Consider the following 23,454-nt stretch of genomic DNA (forward strand, 5'->3'; position numbering starts at 1 on the left):
GAGATGGGGAGGCCTGAGGAGACATGAGGGGGTGGCAGGGTACTCTCACTTTGCAGCTGGATAGAGGTTGAGACTGTAATTGTAGAGCAGCTCACAGGACAGATTAGGAAGAGATTTGTCTCTGCAGGGAAAATGCATATGAAAATGAACAAGGAGGAAGCTGTGAATTAAAACAGCTGTGACGTGCCAACACACTGATCAATTTAATCCTTAGGCGGTTTGTGTACGTGCATGTGTCATTGGTGTCTGCATATATCCCACAGTTATTCACATACATGCAGTATGTCTGTCTGAGCAAATGTTTCTGGATCTCTCTCTCTCTCTCTCTCTCTCTCTCTCTCTCTCTCTCTCTCTCTCTCTCTCTCTCTCTCTCTCTCTCTCTCTCCTCTCTCCACCCTCCGTCTGTTGCTCCCTCCCCCTCCTTCCCTCTCTGTGTGAGCGTAGTCTGGGCTCTAAGCCAAGTAGAGTGTGTTTTTTTGAATGAATACCTGATGCGGCTGGCTGGGGGAGGAGCTGTGTCAGTGGAGTACTGAGAGAGAGAAAGAAATAGGAGGGAGGGAGGGAAAGGGAGAGAGGCAGAAACGGAGAGAGAGAGAAGCAGCCAGGCAGATAGGGAGCTGGCGGTCTGGTGGCCTTGCATAACACGCGTTGGAGCAGCCTTGAACGCAGGACGTGGTGTGAGCTTCAGCAGTGGGGAACTTCCTCCGCCGTCAGCCCGTTGCAGGGGCAGCGTTGCCTCCAAACACGAGAGTCCAGAGAGGGAGGCAGAGCTGGAGCAGCCACAACACAGGCTGCAGTAGAGGAGAGTGGCACAAAGGAGAGATTCAGGAAGAGGACTCCTCAGAAACACGTCTCCAACACACACACATACACTGAGAGGCAGGAAGAATCCTTGGACATGCTCTGCAAGCAGTGGCTGTGGAGAGACTGGTGAGCTATTCTTAGTACTCTAACCAGAGGAGGGGTGGTGGGTTGTCTTTTCCTCTTGATTTGTGGCACAGTAGTATTTTCTGCCCTGCTACTACACTCATGCGCTCTCTCTGTCATTGTAAAGCACCCGGAGGCTACGGTCAAAGCATTTGTCCAGAGTCACCGTAGTGGGATTCAGCAGCATTGACCCTGTTTGGTCGGGGCTGCTTGTGGAGAGGGATGCCCGCTCTGCTTGTGTACTGTGTGATTGGTGTGTGTGGGACAGTGATGCAGAACCCTGGAGTCATTGCAAAGACAAACAGCCTGAGCCCACTGCCTTTTCCTACTGTCTGCTTTAGTCTGCCACACGGTCGGTCCGCCTCTTAAAGGCACAGGCACTACTGTTGTACAGAGAAGGGGCAGCAGTAAAATGGCTCTTTTGTGTATTAGAATAAGCCATACACTGTATCGATCTGTGGTTGAAGCCTCTCTGTTTGTAAATGTGCAGAGGGGAGGTCTAGTTTGTATGCAGCAAATCACACATGCACGCACGTAATATTGTCTTCCACAGTACCTCCCCCTCTGTTTCATGGCAGAGCTCAGATTGATAATTATGTTTTTGTTTTCTATATATAGCCATTTGCTGTACGGGGTATTCACTGTGTATCTATGACTGGTGTAGCAGGTGAAACATGATGCATAGCAGGAGTGACAACAGGTGTATCACTCCAGGGTCATTGCATTAGCCTTATGCATGAATGTCCTGCATCTTTTATCACTAAACGATGTTGTTGCCTTTCTATCGCTCCCCCTGCATCATCCTACTGCAGAGAAATGTTATTGCTATGAAGCCGTGTGTGGATCAATGCGAGGAGTAAATAGTGGGGCTCAGGCGGGAGGAGAGAAGGTGGCGACTGCTGCTTGAGATAGGAGATGTAACTGCTGGGGGGGGGGGGGGGGGGCTCTCACCTGGAGACAACAGAGAGGAGGTTGAATGAGAACATCTATTCTGCGCCTTTGCCTGCATTCATAGTGACGGCGATTCCTCTGGTTTGGAGTATGTAGAAGGATCACATGCAAGGCTGGCTCGATCACTCAGTCAGAGCTGAAAAGCATCAGTGTGATGAGCGAAACAGAGAGAGTCCTGTCCCCGCTCACTCTTTGTTGTCATCCCTTCAAATCTGTCTTAGAGGTGACAGTCGTGGGCCAGGGGTCTGACTCGGGGCTGTCGTGCTGTCTGGCTCTTTGTGACATGCTGGTCATGTCTTGAAAGCTCGCCTTTGTTCTCCATAGTATCACACAGGCCGTATGTTTGTTGGTGTCAGTGTTCTAATAATAGGCCGATACTGGAAAATCTTTTGGCTGCTGCGCTGTATGTGACCATGTGCAGAGAGTGCTGTGTACGGGTCATACGAGGGAAAGAAAGACACCGTCTCTGAGAGCTGGCTGTCCAATCTGTTACGTTGGGAGTGAAAGTAGATCATGCTGACTTCCTATTGTGCTATAATCATAGGAGGTACTTGTGCTTCAGATGTGATGTCATTACAGTGTTGACACGCCGTTGCTGAGGTGGGGTTGTTGCCACTAAGCGATGCTGCACAGTGTAGCTCAGGCTGTAGTGGCGGCTGATCGGGAATCTCTCAGCCAGGCGGAGGCTATGGCGCTCTGATGCTGCAGGCGTCACTCAATGTGGGTCAGGAGAAGCAGCACTCTTCTTCTCCCTATTCGCCATTATTTCTCCATCATTCTCAATCCCTAATCTTCTTCCCCCCCCCCCCCCCCATACTCCCTTTCCTCCTTCTACACAGTTCTGTCATCTTACATTGCTATTCTCCCTCTCCTCCCCCTCACTCTCCTCTTTCTGATGCTGTTTCTCTCCAGCTCTGCTCTGCTCTCCCCCTTTGTTACATCTGGTAGATCTACAAGGCTGTATGGTTAGATGAATTGCATGGAGGCTTTCTCTGCTTTTAGATGCGGTGACCTTGTCAAAGCTAACATTAGAGGTAGATGCATCTACAAAGAAATTCACCAAGGCTTCCTTCTGTGTTTTCCCCACTCTGTCTTTATGTAACACGTCTCTGGATGTCTGCTGTAGTGAACCTCCTCTGTTGTATGAAAATACAATATAGGACTGACAAATACACCGGCACCTTTGAATGGAATGTAGGGGGGAGAAAAATGAATGTGTGAGTGTGTGAGTGTGTCATACACTCCATCTCTGTGGTGCTTCTGGTTAATGAACAACTCAGTCGTGTGCATTGACCCACAGACAAGCCTGCAGGAAAGAACAGTCAATCTGGAAAATAAATCGTATAGAAAGCTACAGGCTGTATGTCACTGTTGTGGAAATAATAGATGTATTGCACATTGTTTCTTTTCTCTTGGGTGTGCACGTTGTAGCTATTTTATGCATACATTACTCTACAGTATACAAGACTGCATTTTGGGGTGACCCTGCACTCAAACTTTGAAAATGGCTAGCTGCTGTTGTGGCTTGTTGACATAGTAAGGAAAGAGCCTTTGCAGTACACAGCCTTCAGTCTTCCCTCACCTAACCACACGCATGTTGTTGTCCCCTTTCGTATTTCCTTGAACTTTGAAACACAACTCAAACAGGGAACAGCGGAAAGCCATTGTTAAAATATTGTCAAGCACTTCAGTGAGGCCATTTATGCTTCTTGCCAAATGTTCCATAATCAAATTTGCAGCCATATTGTTTTCACTTAGTTTTTTCGGATTTGCCCATTCACCCAGAGTTCCTGTGTGAAGGTGGATGTTATATTTACAGTAGCCCCACTGACTTAAAGCATGGCAGGGGAGAGTTAAAACAAAGACATGAGCTCCTTTGAGGCTTTTACTCAGTGTTGTTATCCATTCGCTCTGTTCTGCTTTCTTACCCTAGAGCTTGGAGCGAGATAACAGCCGACAGCAACGCACACTTGCCCTGTACAGATGAGCATGAACACACACACACACACACACACACACACACACACACACACACACACACACACACACACACACACACACACACACACACACACACACACACACACACACACACACACACACACACACACACACACCGCATTTCAGGAAACTCCTGCCTGGTGGTGAAAACATGAACGAGCACTTTTACATGTAAATGATGACACAACGCTGTACTTTCCTGTATGTCATATATCACTACTAATGTTAAAGGGTAGGTGAGTGTGGAAAAACGTAAGGGACATCTTTCGAGGTTCAAATGCATTGGACTACTAGTTCTGAACTTTGGGTTGGCCAAAGCTTTATGGGGGTTCGCAAGGTCTTTCAGATTTTCAGTGGTTAACGTGTTTTTAAAAATAAATCTCACAGTAAATGTCACGCTGAACACCTAAACACAAGCTTTATATGAATACTTGATGGGGGATGGCCAAGCAATTATTTAAACTGATTTATGTAAAAAATAATTATATTATGTATGTAGGATTTTTTTATAATAATAATTTTAAAAAACTGGACACATACTTATAATTGTATTATATTTGTAATATAAAACCAAAACACTTTTACACAGGAAATTAACTGGCCAAAACTCATCCAAATTGCTCGTCTTACCCAAACTTCCTGCAGTTATTTTGTCCACTTGTTTTCTTAAATTGTACAGCTTATCAGTTGTTCTTAATGTTATGATTGAATCTAATGTCAAATATCTATTAAAAGAAAGCAGTTGTGGGTTTATTCAGAGATAGGTAATCGATCCTTAAGCCACTGTAATAGAAATACATACAAATATCCGATTTTGTCTTTATACCCGCCTTGTTGGAAAGAACAACTCCTCAAACATGCAGTTTTTTGTAGGCACAGTTTGTGATAATGGTTCACAACTACAGGCTGTGCTATGAGAGCTAGTTCGGCAGTCCACATAATAAGATTGAATTGAACAAAATCAAGTCAAGCTAAATTAAGTTAATCGATACAGAAGCTGTCAAAGAGGGCAACAAACATCTGTTTAGTATAGGATTTGGGCTTGTTCATTGTTATGTGCTGGTACCTGAGTGTCTGATTTTAGATTATTTTCTCCCATCAGATTCTTGACGACATCGTGGAGGAGGTGGATCTGTCAGAGATGATTCCTCATGAAGTCTATGGAGCTCATTTTGTGAGCTGGAGTGATTCCATCTTCTCTGGTCTGAGACCTGGAGCTGTCCACCAGTGAAAACAAATAGAGCCACACAGATCACAGAAAGGCTGCACATAACCATTGAGTGGAGCAGAGAGAAAGAGTTAGAATTACTACCTGGGAATATTAAAACCACGCTGGCATAATGAAATCCAATCAAGAGCGCAGTAATGGATGCCTGCCACCAAAGAAGCGTGAGATCCTGGCTCTGGAGCAGAGGCCGGTGGTGGTGGCAGCCCCTCCAGCTGCGGTGATGGCCGACAGTCCCCACACCGAGAACCTAGCTTGGCTGGCAAGTGTAGCCAGTGAACGCTGCAGGTCCAGGGACGCAGAGAGCCCGAGATGTACGATTTCCTCAACTTCCTCCTCTTCTCCTGCCACTTCTATCTATTCCTCGGCCGCTCCTCTGTCTGCAATGCCCCTCACCTCTCTGCCGGCGGTTTACCCCACCGCCATGCCCCAGCAGGCCGGAACTATCCAGTTCGCTCAGCTGGGACCCAACGTTCAGTTCATCAGCTCCGGACCCTACGCCGGCTACATCTCCTCTCATATCATCTCAGCCAATGCTAGCTCTGCACATAACAGCTCTACAATAGGACAGCGTTCCCATCTCGATGGTTACACCACTGCTCTCATCTCCCCCAACAACAAAGGGGAGCAGCAGTTTCAAATAGGCCTTTCTCCCACAGAAACTGACTCCGGTGTCACTTCCGGGCTCTCCCCAGGTCACCAGCCAGTACATTCATCTGGACAGCAGAACACCTCTGACTGTCAGCGGAAACACGATGTCTTCACAGACCGCCCACCTCCAGCTCCACCCTCACACAACCGTCCTCCCTCAAACACTCACCCTGGCTCCCTCTCAGCTCTTGGTTCAGTATGCAGATGGTTCAATAGGAAAGAGACCAGAAGGGCATGGTAAGGGTTTACTGAACGGGGAACTAGAGCTTATCAAACAGACTAAAACTCACAGTCATCATTTGAACCATCACCAAGTCCACAGCTATGAGGCGAGACACATCCTCCTGCCTGCAGACTACGGTCACAACCATGGAGGACTCCAGACCTCCCTGGTTCTGGTGGCCCAGCCCAACCACGGAGTAGACCGCGACTGTGGCACAAATAAGATCTCCTTCGTCCAGACTGAGAAAGGAGGCATCATCTTGGGGAAACCAGTGTCCAGATCTTCTTCCTTCACCTCCCTCTCTTCCTCAGATTTGGTTAAGTCAGTTGCTCCTCACACAGTCATCCAGACCACTCTTCCCCACGAGGAGATGCCAGCCAATCTCTACTCCTCCACACAGTCACCTATCATTGGCTATATCACCAGTGCAAATCAGCATGGTGTCAGCTACCATGCGGCGCTGCCTCAGCACCTGGTCATCCCGAGCGGTCAGTCCCTTCTCATCCCAGTCAGCGGCACCAATAACGGCACAGAAATTGAGATTAGTCGTACTGTTACTGCTACAAGCACCCCTCAGATCTCCACTGCCATGCCACATGCCTATCTGGCCACAGCTCTGTCCAAGTGTGAGGCTCTTGGGCCGGATGGAAACCAACAACCCCCTGCCGTCGCTCCGGCACCGCCGATGCCAGTCCTGCCCTCAAACCCGGCTCCCATGGTGGTGTCAACGCCCTCCCCGACCCCTGCTCCCGTCCCCAGTCCCACCCATGTTTCCATCCAAGCCTCCCACTCCGTCTCCCCTCCTTCTTCCCCTGTGGCGCTTCCTCCATTCTTCATGCGAGGCTCCATCATCCAGCTGGCCGATGGGGAGCTGAAGCGCGTGGAGGATCTGAAAACGGAGGACTTCATCCAGAGTGCTGAGATAAGCAGTGAGCTGAAGATTGACTCGAGCACTGTGGAGCGTATTGACAACGGGCAGAGTCCTAATGCTGTGGTCATACAGTTCTCTGTGGGAGAGCTCAAAGCCCAGGTAAGCTTTTCCTTATTCATCATTCTTGTATGATCAACCATCAGTTACATTCTGTAACCCACTATGTGTAAAATGGGAAAGACTTTGGCGCCCCCCCAAAGACTGCATATGGCAATGCACACATACGTTCAAATTTAAGTTATACATTATTTTAAAAATCTAATTAAATTGATGAGAAAATGTATCAACCAGTAATAAACATTGTGGTTTGTGCTCCCCTAATGCTCACTCTTGTCATTAATAAAGCCCTCAGTTACAAAAAAAATCAATCTGATTTAAAACTTAGACAATTGAAAACGTCTTATATCATTATCCTCCAGCAGAGCACACATGCTAACATATAAATATTAGACCACATATCTATAAAGTGCTACAGAGCTCAACTGATAAATTGGCTGATAATAATATTAATATTTTAGACTACGTTACCATAATTACACAACATTTTATAAAGATCAATTGATTGTTTTTTATGCAACAGTACATTTGTCAGTGCAGTTTTCTTGTTAATCAATTCATCTTTAATAAGCTACAATAATATATTGGTCTGGCTCTGAAAAAGTACGTTAATAACAGCAGACATTTTGAGTCGTCAACGCAGGAAAAGCAGAGGTTTTAATAATAGCAATGGCTCAACTCCATGTCTATCAAAGTTAGCCAGCACACACATACCAGGACCCTGAATCTAAAGCAGCTACGTGCTATTCCTCCATCACTCATTTTATTATTACACCTGTGAGCTCCCACAAACAAAATGTCTCCTGTAAAAAAGACCTCAGAATTGTTGTTCTTTAAACAAAAACTTGCGTCAACAGACTAATTTCCAAGGTCCATAATCCCATAAACATTTGCACATAGGGGCTTTCTTTTATAAATGTTTCACTCTGTTTCTATAAGCTAACTGTGTTTGTTGTGTACCTCCAGGTGTGTGTGGAGGTGCTGTTGGAGTATCCCTTCTTTGTGTTTGGCCAGGGCTGGTCCTCCTGCTGCCCAGACCGGACCACCCAGCTGTTTGAGCTGTCGTGCGCTAAGCTGTGTGTGGGCGACGTGTGCGTGTCGCTGACCCTCCGCGGCCTGAGGGCCACCTCACTAACGGAGGGCCAGGCTCTGGGCACCAAGCTGAAGACCGGGCCCCTCTCAGAGTCCTGTCACAATGCGGAGGCCACTGTAAGAAACAGTATGAGTCCAAACGCAGCGGGCAGAAACAGTGGCCTCCTCATGAAGGCTTCCAGTGCAGACAGGCTGGAGAGGGAGCAGGGACCAGGACCAGGGGAGGGGGTCTACGGAGCGGGACCAATGCTGGCAGTCTCTGGGAATGGAGAAGAGAGACGGGAATCAGTGAAAACAGACACGCCTGCTCTAACCAAAACACAATATGGTGAGCAAGAGAGACCCACATCCCGCAAGAGACGCTGGTCAGCTCCAGAGCGAGACCAGACTGAGAGAGCCGAGGAGGAGCCCCCTCTGACTCTGCCCAAACCCTCCTTCATCCCTCACGAGGTTAAAATCAGCATAGAGGGACACTCCAGTACTGGCATTGAGAGGCGCTTGAGCAAAAGAATAGACTGCTGAGGGTTTTAACGCTTTGTTTTGATCGCCTGTCTATCCAGAGGACTGTAATATAGGCTGAGTTTACACACTATGTAAATGTTTTTCTTTTTCTTTACACAAATCTGATATCTACTTTGAAGCACAGTAGAGCAACTTCATAAGTGGTATCACACACGAGATCAGTGCAATCAATGCTGAAAGCAAAAATGAATGCAGTGTGAATGTTGAGTATGAATGGACTGAGAGACACATATCACAGGCTGCTTCTCCTTTGTAAACACGTAAACCTGTTGGATGCAGACTGGTCAACCATTCCTCTTATCACACGAACAAGCACAGACCCCGATGTCAGCGTGTACAAAGTGGGTAGCCATACTCGGACTCTCATCCTGTTCGCTTCACTGTTCACTTGGCTTGTTGTGAAGTTTACGAGTGGTTTAGTCAGAGAGCGCAATCATTTTGGCTTTGATATCTGCTGCCTTGAGGTTTTTCTATTTGATTTTATAACTATTTTTTACATTTTCGTAGCATTGCAGATGTGTGCGCTGGCATATCTGTCTTTGTGCCACTGGTTTTTATTTGTGTCTGCCTTTGTGAGTGTGTTTTCTGTGCGGCTGTCATACGGAGAACAGAATAAGAAGTGTTTGTGAGCTTGTAACTGAGCTCAGTCTTCAATACAACCTGCACAGATTAAGACCGAAAAGGCCTGAATGTAAATCAATGAATTATCAATCCTTACTCCCCAATCAATTTACAAAATGATACCACTGCGCAGGTGAGAGCACTTACACACAAGCTCAATTCTTCTTCTGATGAAGATCCTCAGTCAAATGTACTTTCATAAATTACAAGTATTTAATTCCTTTCATTGACAGCATGTGTCCACCCCTAACCCTGCTATTTTCTGCATTTTAATTCGGTACAAATAGAAAACCAAAGTCTATCTAAAACCTACAAGTGAGTTTTTAGACAATTTATGTTTGGACTCCTATTGCATAATAAACAATAGTTGGCTAACTAGGCTAAATTAGTTTAGCAAAAGCGCAGCAAACTAAACACTGACATAATATTACCTTCCAGATACTTGAAGTCCATACAACCAAAACACAAAGTTGAAAGAGACTAAATGGCTGTGTAGCAATGAGAGAAACTGCAGTCTTTATATCATTCACATAACCTATACATCATATTGACAACAGAAACTTTGAATTCAAACACACTATAAAAAGATATAAACACAAGGCATGATACTAACCTTCCAATTCTATTGATCTATCCTTTAGCTTTCTTTACAGAAACTATGGCCTTAGATATATGTACTTAGTTCACAGCAGCTCATGTTCTTTGGGTTCTACCATTGAAACCTAATTTCCTCAATGATGGTAATTTTTACTTAAGTTCATACCTGTTATTGTCTGTTTGATTAAAACAGCTTTCTTTCTCTTAGTTCAGTGTTTGTGTTTCTTTCTTAGAGTAGAGCCAAAATAAATATCCTACAGTTCATACTCAGGAACTGTGTGTGTGTGTGTGTGTGTGTGTGTGTGTGTGTGTGTGTGTGTGTGTGTGTGTGTGTGTGTCCACAAACACATGGTATGTGTGTGTTCTGAGCAGCAGCACTTTGATGAAGCATCCAGCGGGAGTGTGGTGGTGTCCTTGATCCTCAGCTGTTAGATTGAATGGAAATATTCAACTGACTGTTTCTCATCTGTCCTACAGATGTATCATTAAGAAAACACATTATATACCAGGGCAGGGAATGTAAACACACATCGGGCAAACTATCTGAACTTTATTTTTGATGACTGATAGAGCTACTATACAGAGAACGACAGACAGAGTTGATCATGTACAGTAACGTGTATCCTTCAGAGTGTACAGTGTGTGTGTGTTTAGATATTTTAACCCTTATGTAGCCTATGTACTGTATGTGCCACAACGCCTCCTTCTTCAATCATTCCATTAATATCAAAGTGGCCCTGCTATGGTTTTTGTCAGTTCAGGTAAGGATCTAATGTTCATGAATGTGCTACAGAGAACATCCATACACATGTGTCCTCCTCAGAGTTGAATTTGGCTCACACACAACATGCAGTGTGTGAATATGAACTGCAATGTATCACAATAGCCATTTACTTAGTATAACCTGAAAGTTGTTTATTGTAAACCGAGTAACCAGACTGTTCTCTTCTGTTTGTGTTTGACTGCTCAGGCTAAACACTGCCCAGTGACTGTTCTATAAAAAGATGTGGTCTTATATTCTTCACTGTTACAAAATAGAGGTACTGTTTCATGCGTTTGTCTTCTTAGCCATTTCCTCTCTTGTTGTCTGTATTTGTATTTTCTTTAAGTAATTTTATTATTTTTCAAATGCAGACCTGATACGACGCAGACACAACTGTGGCATGTAGGATTGATGATTAAAGAAGTAAATTCATATTTTGGGAAGTACACTTATTCAATTATTGCTTTGAGTTAGGTGAGAACATTGGCAAAAAACCAAGAAGTAGGTCCGCCCCCCAGTAGTGTAAATCCAACGCAATCTGTATCTTACACATTCCGTGAGGGTGGACCACGAGTGTGTGGGTGTTTATATTAAAAGTACTTACTAATACGCTGGACCCCCTCCAAATTCGAGCTTTTCAGAGCCTTTCTAAATGATGTTGACAGTAAATTCACCTCCTTGTGGTGATCTATGGAATTGCACTTTGTTATATTGGGTGGGGGGTGTTTTAGTCTAACTAATACACAGATGTAATGTACAGCATGTCTGAGAGAAGCTGTGCTCTAACAGTACAGCCTCTCAGTGATTTGTAAATAGCCAAAGTCTTCCATTATAATGTTGGTATGACCTTGTTAGCGGTGGAGAGGAGAAACACTGATCGCCATGTACAGACCTTTGAAGTGAAGTTTAATTAAAAAAAATACATCAGCAATTATTTCAAAGGATATTGCTTCACCATATATTTTCTTTCGCACCAGCTCAAAACCAGGATATTATGGGAGTAAAGACTTTTAAAAAATATTTTGTAATTCGGGTCTGTTTGTTGGATAAATCTCAGCTAAGATACAGTATGTCTTACGTACAGTATGTAGTAATTATCAATAATGTTCCCTTATTTGATGGTGTTGAGGTTTGCTAGTCAGAAACTGTTACATCTTTACTTCAGATGTTTGATTTGACATTTGATCAAATATATTCAAAGAAATAAAAAAGAGTCTAAAGAAAAAAATGCAGTGTGTCTTTTTGTGTGAGAATTGTGTGTTTTGGAAGGCTTTGTATGTGAATATGTGGTTTGGCAGCTGTGCGACTGTGATAAATGTTTCCACTAGAGAGAAGCCTGATAATATCTTCACCTCTCGCTTGCTTTGATATTTCCCACAAGAAACTTTCAGATTCTGAATACCAGCACTGACAACTGAAGTACGGACTATTTGGGCAGAGTGATGGCAGAATTTCTGGCTGAAAAATGCTTTTACCCCTTTTTCCCTAAATATAATTTATATTTTGATATGGTTTACAAATAATAAAACGTTTTGTTTTTTTACTTTTAGTGAGTATATTTTTACTTTAATTTTTTTTTTTTAAAGAAATAATATCTCCCTTTATATTCTGACCTCTTTCTTCTGAAACATACACTGTGTATATATGCAGTGTATATATACATACTGAATTTATTGTTAAAGATTATAGGCTACTCTGATCAAAACTAAAGGTGGAAAACAAAACAATTTAGGATAAACGTGAATATCATCAATGGAATGCAATGTGGTGATTGATGAGGTGAAGCATTAGAAAGACATTTCCTATGAGCAGCATAACTTCTGTTCACATATTGTTGAACTGCTTCAGTCACATGACGCGCACCATTAAAGGTCACGGCCTGAATGAGTTCAGCAGCGCTGCACAATGGGCCGAGAACATGCACACAGGCCTTCAGTTGAAGGTAGGAGCAGATAACATGTAAATCACTCACGCTGTGTTTTAAAATGATCTGGGTTACTAGCTTCCCCCGCTGATGAATAGTAATTCTATTTGCAGTTTAATAACTCATTAAACACACGTGGTGTTTGAATTGATGCAATTATTGAAATATTGAGCGACTAATTTAATAACTGCAGCAGTCTGAGCTACATGTGCATTGAATCACTCACAACCGAAACACCAGGGAAGCTCCATGTCAAACAAAATGATTGTGTGTAAGTTGGCAATAGATTTTAAAGGTTGCTGATTAAAAGCAGTGACAAACATGCTGTACTGCACCTGAGATAATTAGATAGGAGCATGTTTTCTTTAAGGAATATTCCAGTTAGATGCAGTGTGGATTCCCCTTTGTGGGTGAACTGTAGGCTCTGCTGGTCCAACACATATTGTAACAATAAATGTTCATGTCTCATAACTAAAAACAGCACTAGAAAACACACCTGCCAAAACAACACTTTGTGGGGCTCCACAAAATCATGCATTACAGATTTACAGACTATATGTTACGACAAGCGGTTGTCCAGAGCATCTTGTAGCAGGAAAACACTGGAGCATTTTAACAGACCTGCTTCTATCTGAAATGTATTCTGACATACATGGATCACCACCAGAGGTCCCTGTCCTTCCTCACACATCTACACCTTTCACTGTGCTGCTCCTCAAGATAAACAGTGATGCAGGTTCATTCCCACAATGCACCACCAGGGGGAGCACGAGTCCTTCCTTTGGAGGTGGAGACATCAGCCTCGGATCCAAATCTTTTGTATAAATATAATTCAATCAAAAAGGATTCTGGCTACTTTATCAATGCTATACAGTAGGTATATCCACATGTGTTCCGATTCATAATGAATATTCCCAAAGCATGTGGATATAGAATACATTATAATACAATGTATGGTCCAGTTGAATGGATGGAAATAAAGTAATAACATAACTTTATTCTGATCAAACTTCACATTAACAAAAACGCACAACTCAATCATGACACATTAAGGGTTCATTTTATATTCAGCGTGCTGTTGATGCCCTGACAGCTGTGTTCTGCCTGCCTGTGCACAATATGATAATATCAAATAAGCAAATGGCAACATGAATCACTTTTTAAATGCCTTACACAGTATGTGTTTTAGCTTGGGTTTTTGATATGGACAGGGCTTCAGCTGTGGATATATCATCTGTTTCTTAAGATAACATTTTAAAGTCATTGTATCAGACAAGACAATAATAAGTTAGTTATTTGTCTGCTTGCTCTTCAAAATGTACAAGGGGGTCTTTACAATTAATCAATCCAAACAATTGCTTTGTTGTTCAGCATCACTTATTTCTAATATACCAATTAATACATAGACAATGGAAACATTAAGCTCTAATAAAATAATGCCAGTGTAAACAAGCTTCATTATCACACAACGTCCAAATATTGCACATACATTCATAAATATAGATATTAACTCTGTGCCTTTATGTTTATGCGTGTGGCTGCATCTGCATGTGTGTGTGTTCAAATCTGTATACAGCCCAGATAAATACAATCAGGGTGGGAAATAATTACATCTGAAGGAAAGGTTGACATGAGATGCACCTAAAGGACACACACATATGTACAGTACCTACATACACCCATACATAGACACACACACTCTCTCACTCACTCACAACAGCACTTGTGCATACATCTTGTGTCTACTTGCTTCAGCTACACACACATAAAAATGTTCAGAAACATTTAAAGCATTGTCTTCACAACAAAGTCCATTCTGACGTCAGTCCTGGTGCTTCATCACCATGGATAAACAATGGGCATGTGTGTGTGTGTAATTGGGCCGGTTTAGTGTGTTTTGGTCCCACTCTGAACCTCGTTCTTTGATCCCAGCCTGTGTGGCGCTGCGCTCTTCAGACTGTCAGTTTCATTACCATAGAGGAAGAGGACCTCCAGCCAAGGAAAGTAAGATCCGACTAATACAGATCTCAGATCTGATTTAAATTACTCAGAAGGTTCACATCCCTCCCAAACCACAGTCTTTTGATAGTAGGTTGTCCCACATCTTCCTATGCATCCCCTGTTTGATCAGAAGTCAGCTGCTCCTGGTCGGAGATGTCATCGTCAGCTGGGGGCCGCGCCCGGTCAAAGAAACCACACTGAGGGAATCACATTAACCCATTAGTGTCATATTGGATAATCAAACTACTACAAGGAATGCTGGATATATAATGTGTGTTTTTACCTTCCACATGGCTAACGTTAGCATGGCAAGCACCAGCAGCCCCAGCAGTATGGCCAGGATGATGACCCAGAGGGGGACAGCAAAGGAGACATCAGGAGTCCCCCACAGAACCAGGGTCCCCATCTGTTGGACACGGAGAGATTCAGTTAGTATTTCTAGGTGCTGGTGCATTTCCTTTTTCTAACACTCTTTTGTTACTTACCGAGGAGGTGTGTTGAGGCAGACTGGAGGGTTGGATGCGGTAGGGCATGGCTGTGACAATGAAGGACACAGAAGAGTTGAGGATGTAGGGGTCGTTACGCCGCTGTAAGACATAAATAACATTATTATTTAAAATGTGTAATTTCACATGTTTTTATTATTAATTTTGGCTCGTAAGACATTTATTGTACAATTACAACTTTGAGACTTAGCTTTTAAGACAACTTGGAGGAGAAGTCCCTAAAGTTCATAAATGATCATTTGGACAGCGATGACAAATGGGAAAATCATTCTGCTCACATAGAAGAAAAAGCTCATAAATGGAGAATTGACATGCTTGAACATGCTCTTTCTATCAAACATTCAAACAGCTTTTACACTACCCAGGGAGTCACAGCTGCCCCTCATGTTATCATGTTATCAAATGTACAGAACTGCCACTAAATGGACCTTTAAGTGAATTTGCCTTTACAACCGCTGTTTTAAATGAAAAGCATCAAACAAATAATCAACTTCTAGACGACAGTTGAAAACACTGACCTGCAGGAAAGTATGAGCCCAGAGTCTCGAGCGGACCTTGACCACCGCGCTCTGCCCACGATCCAACCGGCCAACCACACACGTGATCCTCAGACAGGAGACGTTGGTGCAGTTCTGGAGAGAGGTAACAAAGAGCAGAGAGTGGACAGTATTATTGAGGGGTGTTTTTTGTCCTTCACATTTACTTACGTGAGAGGTCAAGAAGAATATTAGAAACACCGCTCTGAATTTCCCCATGACATTCTATACTATGAGTTTTTCAAGGACATTTTTGAATGTACACGAAGGAGAGGCTCACCAAGGTTTTACCGCTGTAACTCTCAGCTGCAGTGGTGGCTCGTTTGTGGCGGTGATGAGGAGCGCTGGCGTTCCTCAAGAAACCCAACAGCTCAGGTGTGTCCTGGAGAGAAGAAATCTGAGACAGAAATGGAAAGTGTTAAAAAGACATATTTAGATGATGACGTAGAAAACAAAGAAGAATACATGTTATGTTTCTCTCATACCAACAGGTCTCTTTTATCTTAAAGCGAAAGCATGTGTTTGGGCTTTTTGAGGACAGTTACTTTTTAAAAACCTACTGATTATTAGATTTTGTGGTTAAGTATTGTCTGTGTTACACATGGGCTCTGATGAAGCACAGACAGCCAATGAGAAGGAGATGGTGGACCTGAGGACAAAGAATGCTTATAAAGTATGATTTTAAGGATGTAATAAAAGAACCCACCAGCTGCGGAAACATGTGTGACATTTGGCGATTTAAAGAGATTTAATTTACTGATTAAAGCTCAAGCAGTTAAGATGACAGCAACCAACAAGAATCAATGATCTGATCCCACAAATACGAGCTGACCGATTGGTTGTAGCTAGAGATTTGTTTTCCTCTACCGAAAGTTTGGCTCAAAACAGGGAAATGTGAGAGCAAAACTATTTAAAACATTGAACACAATGTGGACGACATGCCTTGTTTACTCTTGTTTTTGGAAGCACAACATAGCAACAACAACTGTGTCCATCTCTTCCTGCAACTCCAGCCCCTCCGGCCAGTGTTACAGGTATATAACTATTAAATAAAGTTTTACTAAAAGTCACCTTGCTTACATTTATTACCCCGAACACAGGGAACACTGTGGTAATTAACCACTAGCCAGTCAAGTTTCCTAGGCTTTTTATTAATGGAAATGGCGGTGTGGGCTGGTGGGAAGCTGGTGAGCGATCATGAGTTTCAGCAATAGTGGCTTCTACTGTTCAGCCTCAAACTATTTCGTTATTTTTCATTTAATATATATGTTTCTGATTTATTGATTTAGATGAAATGTTGGAAAAACAACTACTGTCTGTCACAAGTTACCAGAGCCCCAATTAACATATTTAAATGTGTTCGTCCAAGCAACAACAAAGAGCCCATGTAAGCACTCCTCTTGCTCGTGAAAGAAGTGTCTGCTGACAAAATGTGTGTCAATCAGTCTAGTCCACACGGAGGAAATGACAGGGACACTGTGAAATGTTGAGCAGTTGAAAATGACCGAATCAGGAAGAAAGGAGAGAAAATAATCTCACTCTTAAACACGTGCTGTGACTTGTTTTCATATATGATTACAGCTAGCAGCATTTTAGTTTCTAACATAAGTATGCCCTTTTAGAAATCACTGTGTGTTTTCTTTTAGAATTACTCTACAGATGATATCATACACATTGGAAACTACTCCAGATCTAATTTCTGCTAATAAGCATAATGCTCCATCCCCAATCACTTAGAGCCAACTGGCAGAGAACATTGAAAGCAGTCAGAACAGCGCGTACAATTATGTTTTAAATAAGTGGGTTTATATGATGGAGAAATAAATGGATGAATAAGCCGCAAGCAAATATTAAATAAAAGTTCAGAATTGCAGTGGTTCTGGTGGTTTCACAGAAAGTGGTTAGAAATTCTACAAAGCATATTTATTTCCACTGCAGGCAATATGGGCTTAATTATAAACTTGGATCTTGTAAAATATGTGTTTGCATGCATAAGCTTGTCTATGTTTATACAATGTTGTGTTACCTCAGTGGTTCTCAAACTTTTTCTGTCATTCCCCACTTTGAACAGGTGGGCCTTTTCAAGCCCCACCTGTTCCTCATCGCTCCAATAAAATGGTAGGCCAAGCTTAAAATTGTCAAATCTATCGTTCTATAACAGGGGTCTCCAACCTTTTTTAGGATGAGGGCTACTTTCAATAAATAAAACAAGTCGTGAGCTACTTTTACTCCTCTTTTTATTTTTTTTGCAGTGTATATATTTAGCACATTTTAACATTATTATATGCTACCTTTAACCTTTGTGTGTTGTTTGGGTCTGTGGGACCCGTTTTCAGTGTTTACTAAAATAAAATGTATGCAATTTAATTATTTTAATCTGCTTTATTTGGTGGTGGACGTCACATCCTCTAGGGTCCGGGGGGCATGCACCCCCAGGAAGATTTTTTTTAAATGTTGAAGTTAAATGCATTAAACTTTTTACTGTCCTATAGTACACATTGGAATGATTTCTTACTTTATTTTTTACAACTTTATTAAATAGATAAAGGTGTGCTCTCTCTCTTGCTCTATCGCTCTCTCTCATTCCACATTGCTTTTCTTCCCGACTGCAACGCTGTTGTGTGTGTCTGTGAGAGCATTTCACGTGTGTATGAGATTTTTACCAGTGGCGAGCCTGTCTCTGAGGGCCTAAGATATTCTACAAAATAATATTTAAAAACATTAAAACAAATTATATTTTTCTTTATATAAATAGGTCCAGCTATGAATTCACAGAGGGCCAGCTATAGTAACTGAACGAGAGAGTAATGTCAAGTACAGTACAATTGACCAATCATATCTTCCCTCTAAATGGGTGGGCTTTATTATCGCGGATTTTATGACAAGTTCCACCCGCTGTGAAACGTTTCTTGTTTCCATAGCAACAACAACTGTCAACAGCATAAACTCGCCTTCAAAATAAAAGCATGCCAAATTACACTTAAGATATACAACTGCAACGAAAGTAACAAACACAATGCAATATCCTTTTCAATTTCAAAGAACACAAATTGGGTTATCTACAGGTGTTGTTTTGTGTGGGTCGCTTTCATTGATGCGTTTTGCACCCCGGGCGGGCCGTTGTTTTGATATTCCACCAGTGTGAAAAAAAACGAAAAAAAAAACTTTTACATTTTTTTTTTTTTAAATCAATTTTTTTTTTCCGCGACCCACCTATCACATCTCTGCGCCCCACCAGTGGGGCGCGCCCCACACTTTGAGAAACGCTGTGTTACCTGAAGGCCAAGTGGGTTGAGGCTGGTGTTCGTCCGGCAGCTAATTGGTCCGTCAGTTTTGATCTCCATGGCATACAGCAGGTTCTCGTCACGGAAACGGGAAGGCCAGCCGACCTGAAGCTCCGCGTCCTGAATACTGCTGGGACCAGAGTTATGGAGCTGGAGACAAAGAAGGAACAGAAAAAACACACAGAGATGTCAGCATTGAGCTTTCTTATGTCTTATTAGTAGGTCTCAAGTGACCTAGGCTATAATTAGGTTATCATAACTTTGGGATGATGACACGGGCCACCTGCGTTTTAGTGAAGATAATACCTTCGCCGGCTTTAGTCACTGGGGATTGAAATGGAAGACAAGAAAAACCTACAGCATCACCTGGCTCATCATTCCACACCAAAATCAGGATAAATGAGTTATGAGCTTAAATGAACCATCAATTCAATAAATCCTCATGTTCTACCCCATGACGTATATTCATCTCCGCACGCACGCGTGCGCGCACACACACACACACACACACACACACAAACACACACACACACACACACACCACACACACACACACACACACACACACACACACACACACACACACACACACACACACACACACACACACACACACACACACACACACACACACACACACCACACACACACACACACACACACACACACACACACACACACACACACACACACACACACACACAGTAATTAACACTGAAGCAAGTCATCCAAACAGGACATGATCCTGGTGCTGCAGGGCAGGAATTCTGCAAGAGCAAAAAAAAAAACCCCTGTCCTCTCTAAGTAGAAGCAGCTGCTAACTGGGAAAAGCACCGCAAATGAAAATCATTATCAGCTGCAGGACAGGCCAGACACGGCTGCACTCGGGTTCAAAGAAGCAGTCGTCCCTTTAAAATAAAAAGAAATCACATGTACTGGCAAAAACACACACACACACACAACGCCAACCTGTCGCCAACCTGTCTGCTATCTTCCCTCCTTATATCTAAATGTCTGTACCTCTGTTTACCTTGTTTTTCCTTTTCAGTGATTAATACTCATTCAACTTTGTCCACTTTTAAGAATAATGACTTTTCCCTTCCGTCCCTTTCCTTTTGCTCCTCATGCCCTTTTCTGTTTCCCCCCCTTCTCTGTTTTTCCCGCCTTCACAGCAGTAATTACTTCTGAACTGGAGACCTTTGATCAGCCAGAGCCTAATTCTTTATGGAGCTACTGGTTTTACTGAGTGTGTGTGTGTGTGTGTGTTGCTGTTTACTTCATCCTACAGAGCCCCTGTCTTGCTTTAGCCTAATTTACAACTGTAGACACCTATGTTTCCACTCTTTTCATCCAAACAGTCTACAAATGTGACCTGCTTTGTGGTTAATACAAAGCAACCCAGCCTATACCTCTTCCTCTCTGAGAGCCCCTCCACCTTCCTCTTCACATGAGACTCAGCTGTGTGTGGATGTATGGAGTGCATTTACCTCATAGATGTGTGTGACTTGCGGTCCCACGTCGTCCTCTTTGACAGGCTTCTCTTTGGGCTCCCAGCGTGGGAATGGCAGCACCACCTGCGAGGGATGAGACACCCTGAAGAGAGGGGAAACAACTCAGTGACACTGATGCATACACACACTGATAGGTTAAGTATGGGGCAGTGAGTATGACGGAAAGGTACAATTCTGAGCCTTTCCAGAAGAACAACATCTAAGTTGTCATATTGGAGGGTCTGGTATTTCATGTCTGGAAGATATACACTTTGTGGCTTTTATACTTTACTTTTATTATGATATTATAACATATTGCAAAACAGTACCATCACTAACTCACCTGAATGCTAAAATATATAATATAATATAGCTAAGTTAACACAAAAGAATGGGCATAACTAATGAACAGAATAAGTTAGAATCTTCTAATCAGTTCTGATACAATGATAATAAATGTGTGCAATTTTCTGTGTTGAATGTTTCTTTCAATGTTATGGTTAGCAGTTCCTTTTAATGAAATAAGTAAAACATTCGTTTTTTATTTATGGGCAAATATCCCATATTATAGTGTATCTTTCAGTATCTCTCTAATGAGTGACATACTGAAAGTTGGCAAAATTGTTTACGTCTGTATGGTAGCATAAGGTAAGGTAAATGGGCAGCAAATTACCTGGTTTAGCACACAGCATGATGGACCAAATCACCCTGTCCTACTTTGGTTAAAAAAATGCATAATTCTAAATGCTAGATGAACCCAGCGTAGGTAGGACACTTTAACTTTACAAACCCAGGAACTCTTATGTCCTCGTCTCTCTCATCCCATTCTCCTCTGTTTGTATGAACAGCTGACCACACCCCAAACAAAGCCATGCAGGGCTCCAGGCTTTGAAGTGTGTGCGTGTGCGTGTCAGTGGGCATATGGGCATCCATGAACATGTCAAAGGCTTAAAAGTAACCCATGTGCACATGATTAGGTCACATTTATTTGGTTGATGTTTTTTCATGCTGTTCTCCATCGGTAAACAAACATGCCTCACACATTTAAACACTATAATAGGAGAGTAATATCCTTCAAACACCAAAAAGTTTAGACCCAAACCAGATCAAGTGTATCTTTTGTGAATCAGACGCAGCAACAAAGGAAGTTGTCACTGTGTTTCCGAGAAGACGACACGCTCTCACACGCAAAGACGCTTGACTCACCCGCGTAAATCAAGTTGAGCTCTGGCAGCGATGGACAGATTTAAACTGACTGGGTTGCTGTTGGAGTTGTCTTTGTTGGAACTGTGGAGAGATTTAAAGGGAGTTTAGATGAAATCGAATGGATCCAATAGCACACACATTTCAATGACTATGCCCTTCATTCTGTATGTATTTGCTAAAACGTAACAACAGGCTATGTTAAAATGCATACATGTGTATGAAAGTAAAAGCTCATAATAAAGCTGTATTTTTATTTTCAGCTGTTTCCAATAAGCATTTCCCTGGCAGCGGGTTCGGCCAACAATTAACCATCTGTGCCTAGTGATGTATCAAAATCAATTCAGTGAAACAAACAGTGAATATGTTGTGTAGGGCTTGTCTCCTCCCTGGAGTTCCTCCAGGCCATCTGTCTTCTTCAGTCGCTGCGGTTAGTTTCATCAAACCACAGCGACGAGATCGCGACAGACACAGAACTTATTTACATGGCTCAGAAGAAGGACAAACAGCTCTTTGTGTGTGTTGTGTGTGTTTGTGTGTGGGAGGTTGGGGGGTATGCGTGAGAGTTGGGGGGCGTGTCACCTGTGGATCTGTAGCTCGAATCTGATCTTGGGTCCGGCATCATCCAGCCTTTGGACAGAAAACCTCAAACCTACAGATAGCTGGGCAAGAGTGTGGAGAAAAAGCAAAAAAAAAGAGAGAACGTGTAAAACACATGTGACAGGAGAAAGAGGAGGACAGTTAATGAGACAAGGCATCTTTACATCAAAGGCCACACCATGTTTAAAATGACCAGGGATAGACAGACAGTTATAAAGGCAGACGATCTGGTCTGTGTTTGTGTTAACAACAGAATCATATTAAATCATTGACAATGCAGACTGCACACACTCAAAAACTACACTTTAGTTTCTTGTCTCTCCACAATTTAAATCTCCTCTCCTCTAGGTTAACTCAAAACACGTGGAGGATTAAGTTCATTTTCAACTGCAGTACGACGACAGTGTGTGTGTGTGCATGTGTGTGTACACACGCTTGTCGCTGTGTGACAGTGTGGACGGACGTGCATGCTCTCATGTGTGCCAGACTGAACAACAGGTCAAACTCATGGTCCTTAGAGGAAATGACAGCATGCAGACTCGCACTAACACTTCACCAGACAGGCCTGAGGGGGGGTGTGGTAGAGAACTACAAAGTCAGGCAGGAAAGATCTAAAGAGACAGAAACCAAATGAGTATGACTCGTTCAGAGGAGACGTCGCTATCTGCTACGATACTCCGGAAAGAGACGGTGCAACAAAAGTCTGAAGAGGTCATCTATGTCTCTTAAAATATTTTGAATGTCACATCCCAGCAGTAAAGGTTTAAAGAGAGCCCATCAGCTGTAGTCAGCTTCATTTAGCTTACAACAGATTGTACATTTTTATGGTGGAGAAAAATCATCAAAACATCTACAGAAATGTTCTCAAACCACTCGTGCAATATTGCCAGATTATACACTGTATTTATTTTTCAAATAATTATGATTTTCCACAATATGTCTGAATAGACTGCTTCTGTGTTTGGTTACTGCCTTTCTCGAAGCTACAAATGTTTTGCCAAGTTATGCATTTAACCACATTTTGGCAAAAAGAAGATTCTTTAAAACAATGCTGGGAGAAGTGGTTTATGTGGGGCAGTGGTTTGAGAAGGCATTATAATAATTTATGTCAGCCATACAGACGTGTCACCATTGGCATCCATTGGAACGAATAACAATTTAACAGTCACGGCTCTGTTGCTGTGCTTAAAAAGCTTAAAAAAGCACAGTAACAGAGGCCTGAGGTCAGACAATCAAAACATTTTAGATGAGGAGAATTAAATATAGGGTTTCGGGGTTATGATTTAAATAAGTATCATATTGAGAAATAACTCAAACTCAGACTTCACATGTTATGGCGAAAAAACATA

General features: G+C 42.6%; 2 protein-coding genes across 2 annotated transcripts in view; one reads left to right on the forward strand and one right to left on the reverse strand.

Annotated features, from left to right (window-relative positions):
* Nucleotides 1-561: 561 nt before the first annotated feature.
* On the forward strand, nucleotides 562-11,789 carry LOC117554083 (ataxin-1-like). Its single transcript, XM_034228320.1, is given in 4 exon segments — nucleotides 562-930; nucleotides 4,982-5,765; nucleotides 5,767-7,008; nucleotides 7,933-11,789. Coding segments are annotated over 3 exon segments (2,436 nt in total). The 5' UTR covers nucleotides 562-930; nucleotides 4,982-5,219; the 3' UTR covers nucleotides 8,581-11,789.
* A 1,673-nt stretch (nucleotides 11,790-13,462) lies between these two features.
* itga8 (integrin, alpha 8) overlaps nucleotides 13,463-23,454 on the reverse strand; it is a 41,105-nt gene continuing 31,113 nt past the window's right edge. Inside the window, exons 22-30 of the mRNA XM_034228332.1 lie at nucleotides 22,088-22,167; nucleotides 21,509-21,589; nucleotides 20,300-20,405; nucleotides 18,804-18,962; nucleotides 15,809-15,925; nucleotides 15,511-15,624; nucleotides 14,972-15,073; nucleotides 14,770-14,892; nucleotides 13,463-14,683 (exon numbers count right to left, since the gene is read on the reverse strand). Coding sequence (XP_034084223.1) covers nucleotides 14,594-14,683; nucleotides 14,770-14,892; nucleotides 14,972-15,073; nucleotides 15,511-15,624; nucleotides 15,809-15,925; nucleotides 18,804-18,962; nucleotides 20,300-20,405; nucleotides 21,509-21,589; nucleotides 22,088-22,167 — 972 coding nt within the window. The 3' untranslated portion in view covers nucleotides 13,463-14,593. The remainder of the gene's footprint in view (nucleotides 14,684-14,769; nucleotides 14,893-14,971; nucleotides 15,074-15,510; nucleotides 15,625-15,808; nucleotides 15,926-18,803; nucleotides 18,963-20,299; nucleotides 20,406-21,508; nucleotides 21,590-22,087; nucleotides 22,168-23,454) is intronic.

The sequence above is a fragment of the Gymnodraco acuticeps genome, unplaced genomic scaffold (genome assembly GCF_902827175.1).
Source record: "Gymnodraco acuticeps unplaced genomic scaffold, fGymAcu1.1, whole genome shotgun sequence".
Taxonomy (NCBI): Eukaryota; Metazoa; Chordata; class Actinopteri; order Perciformes; family Bathydraconidae; genus Gymnodraco; species Gymnodraco acuticeps.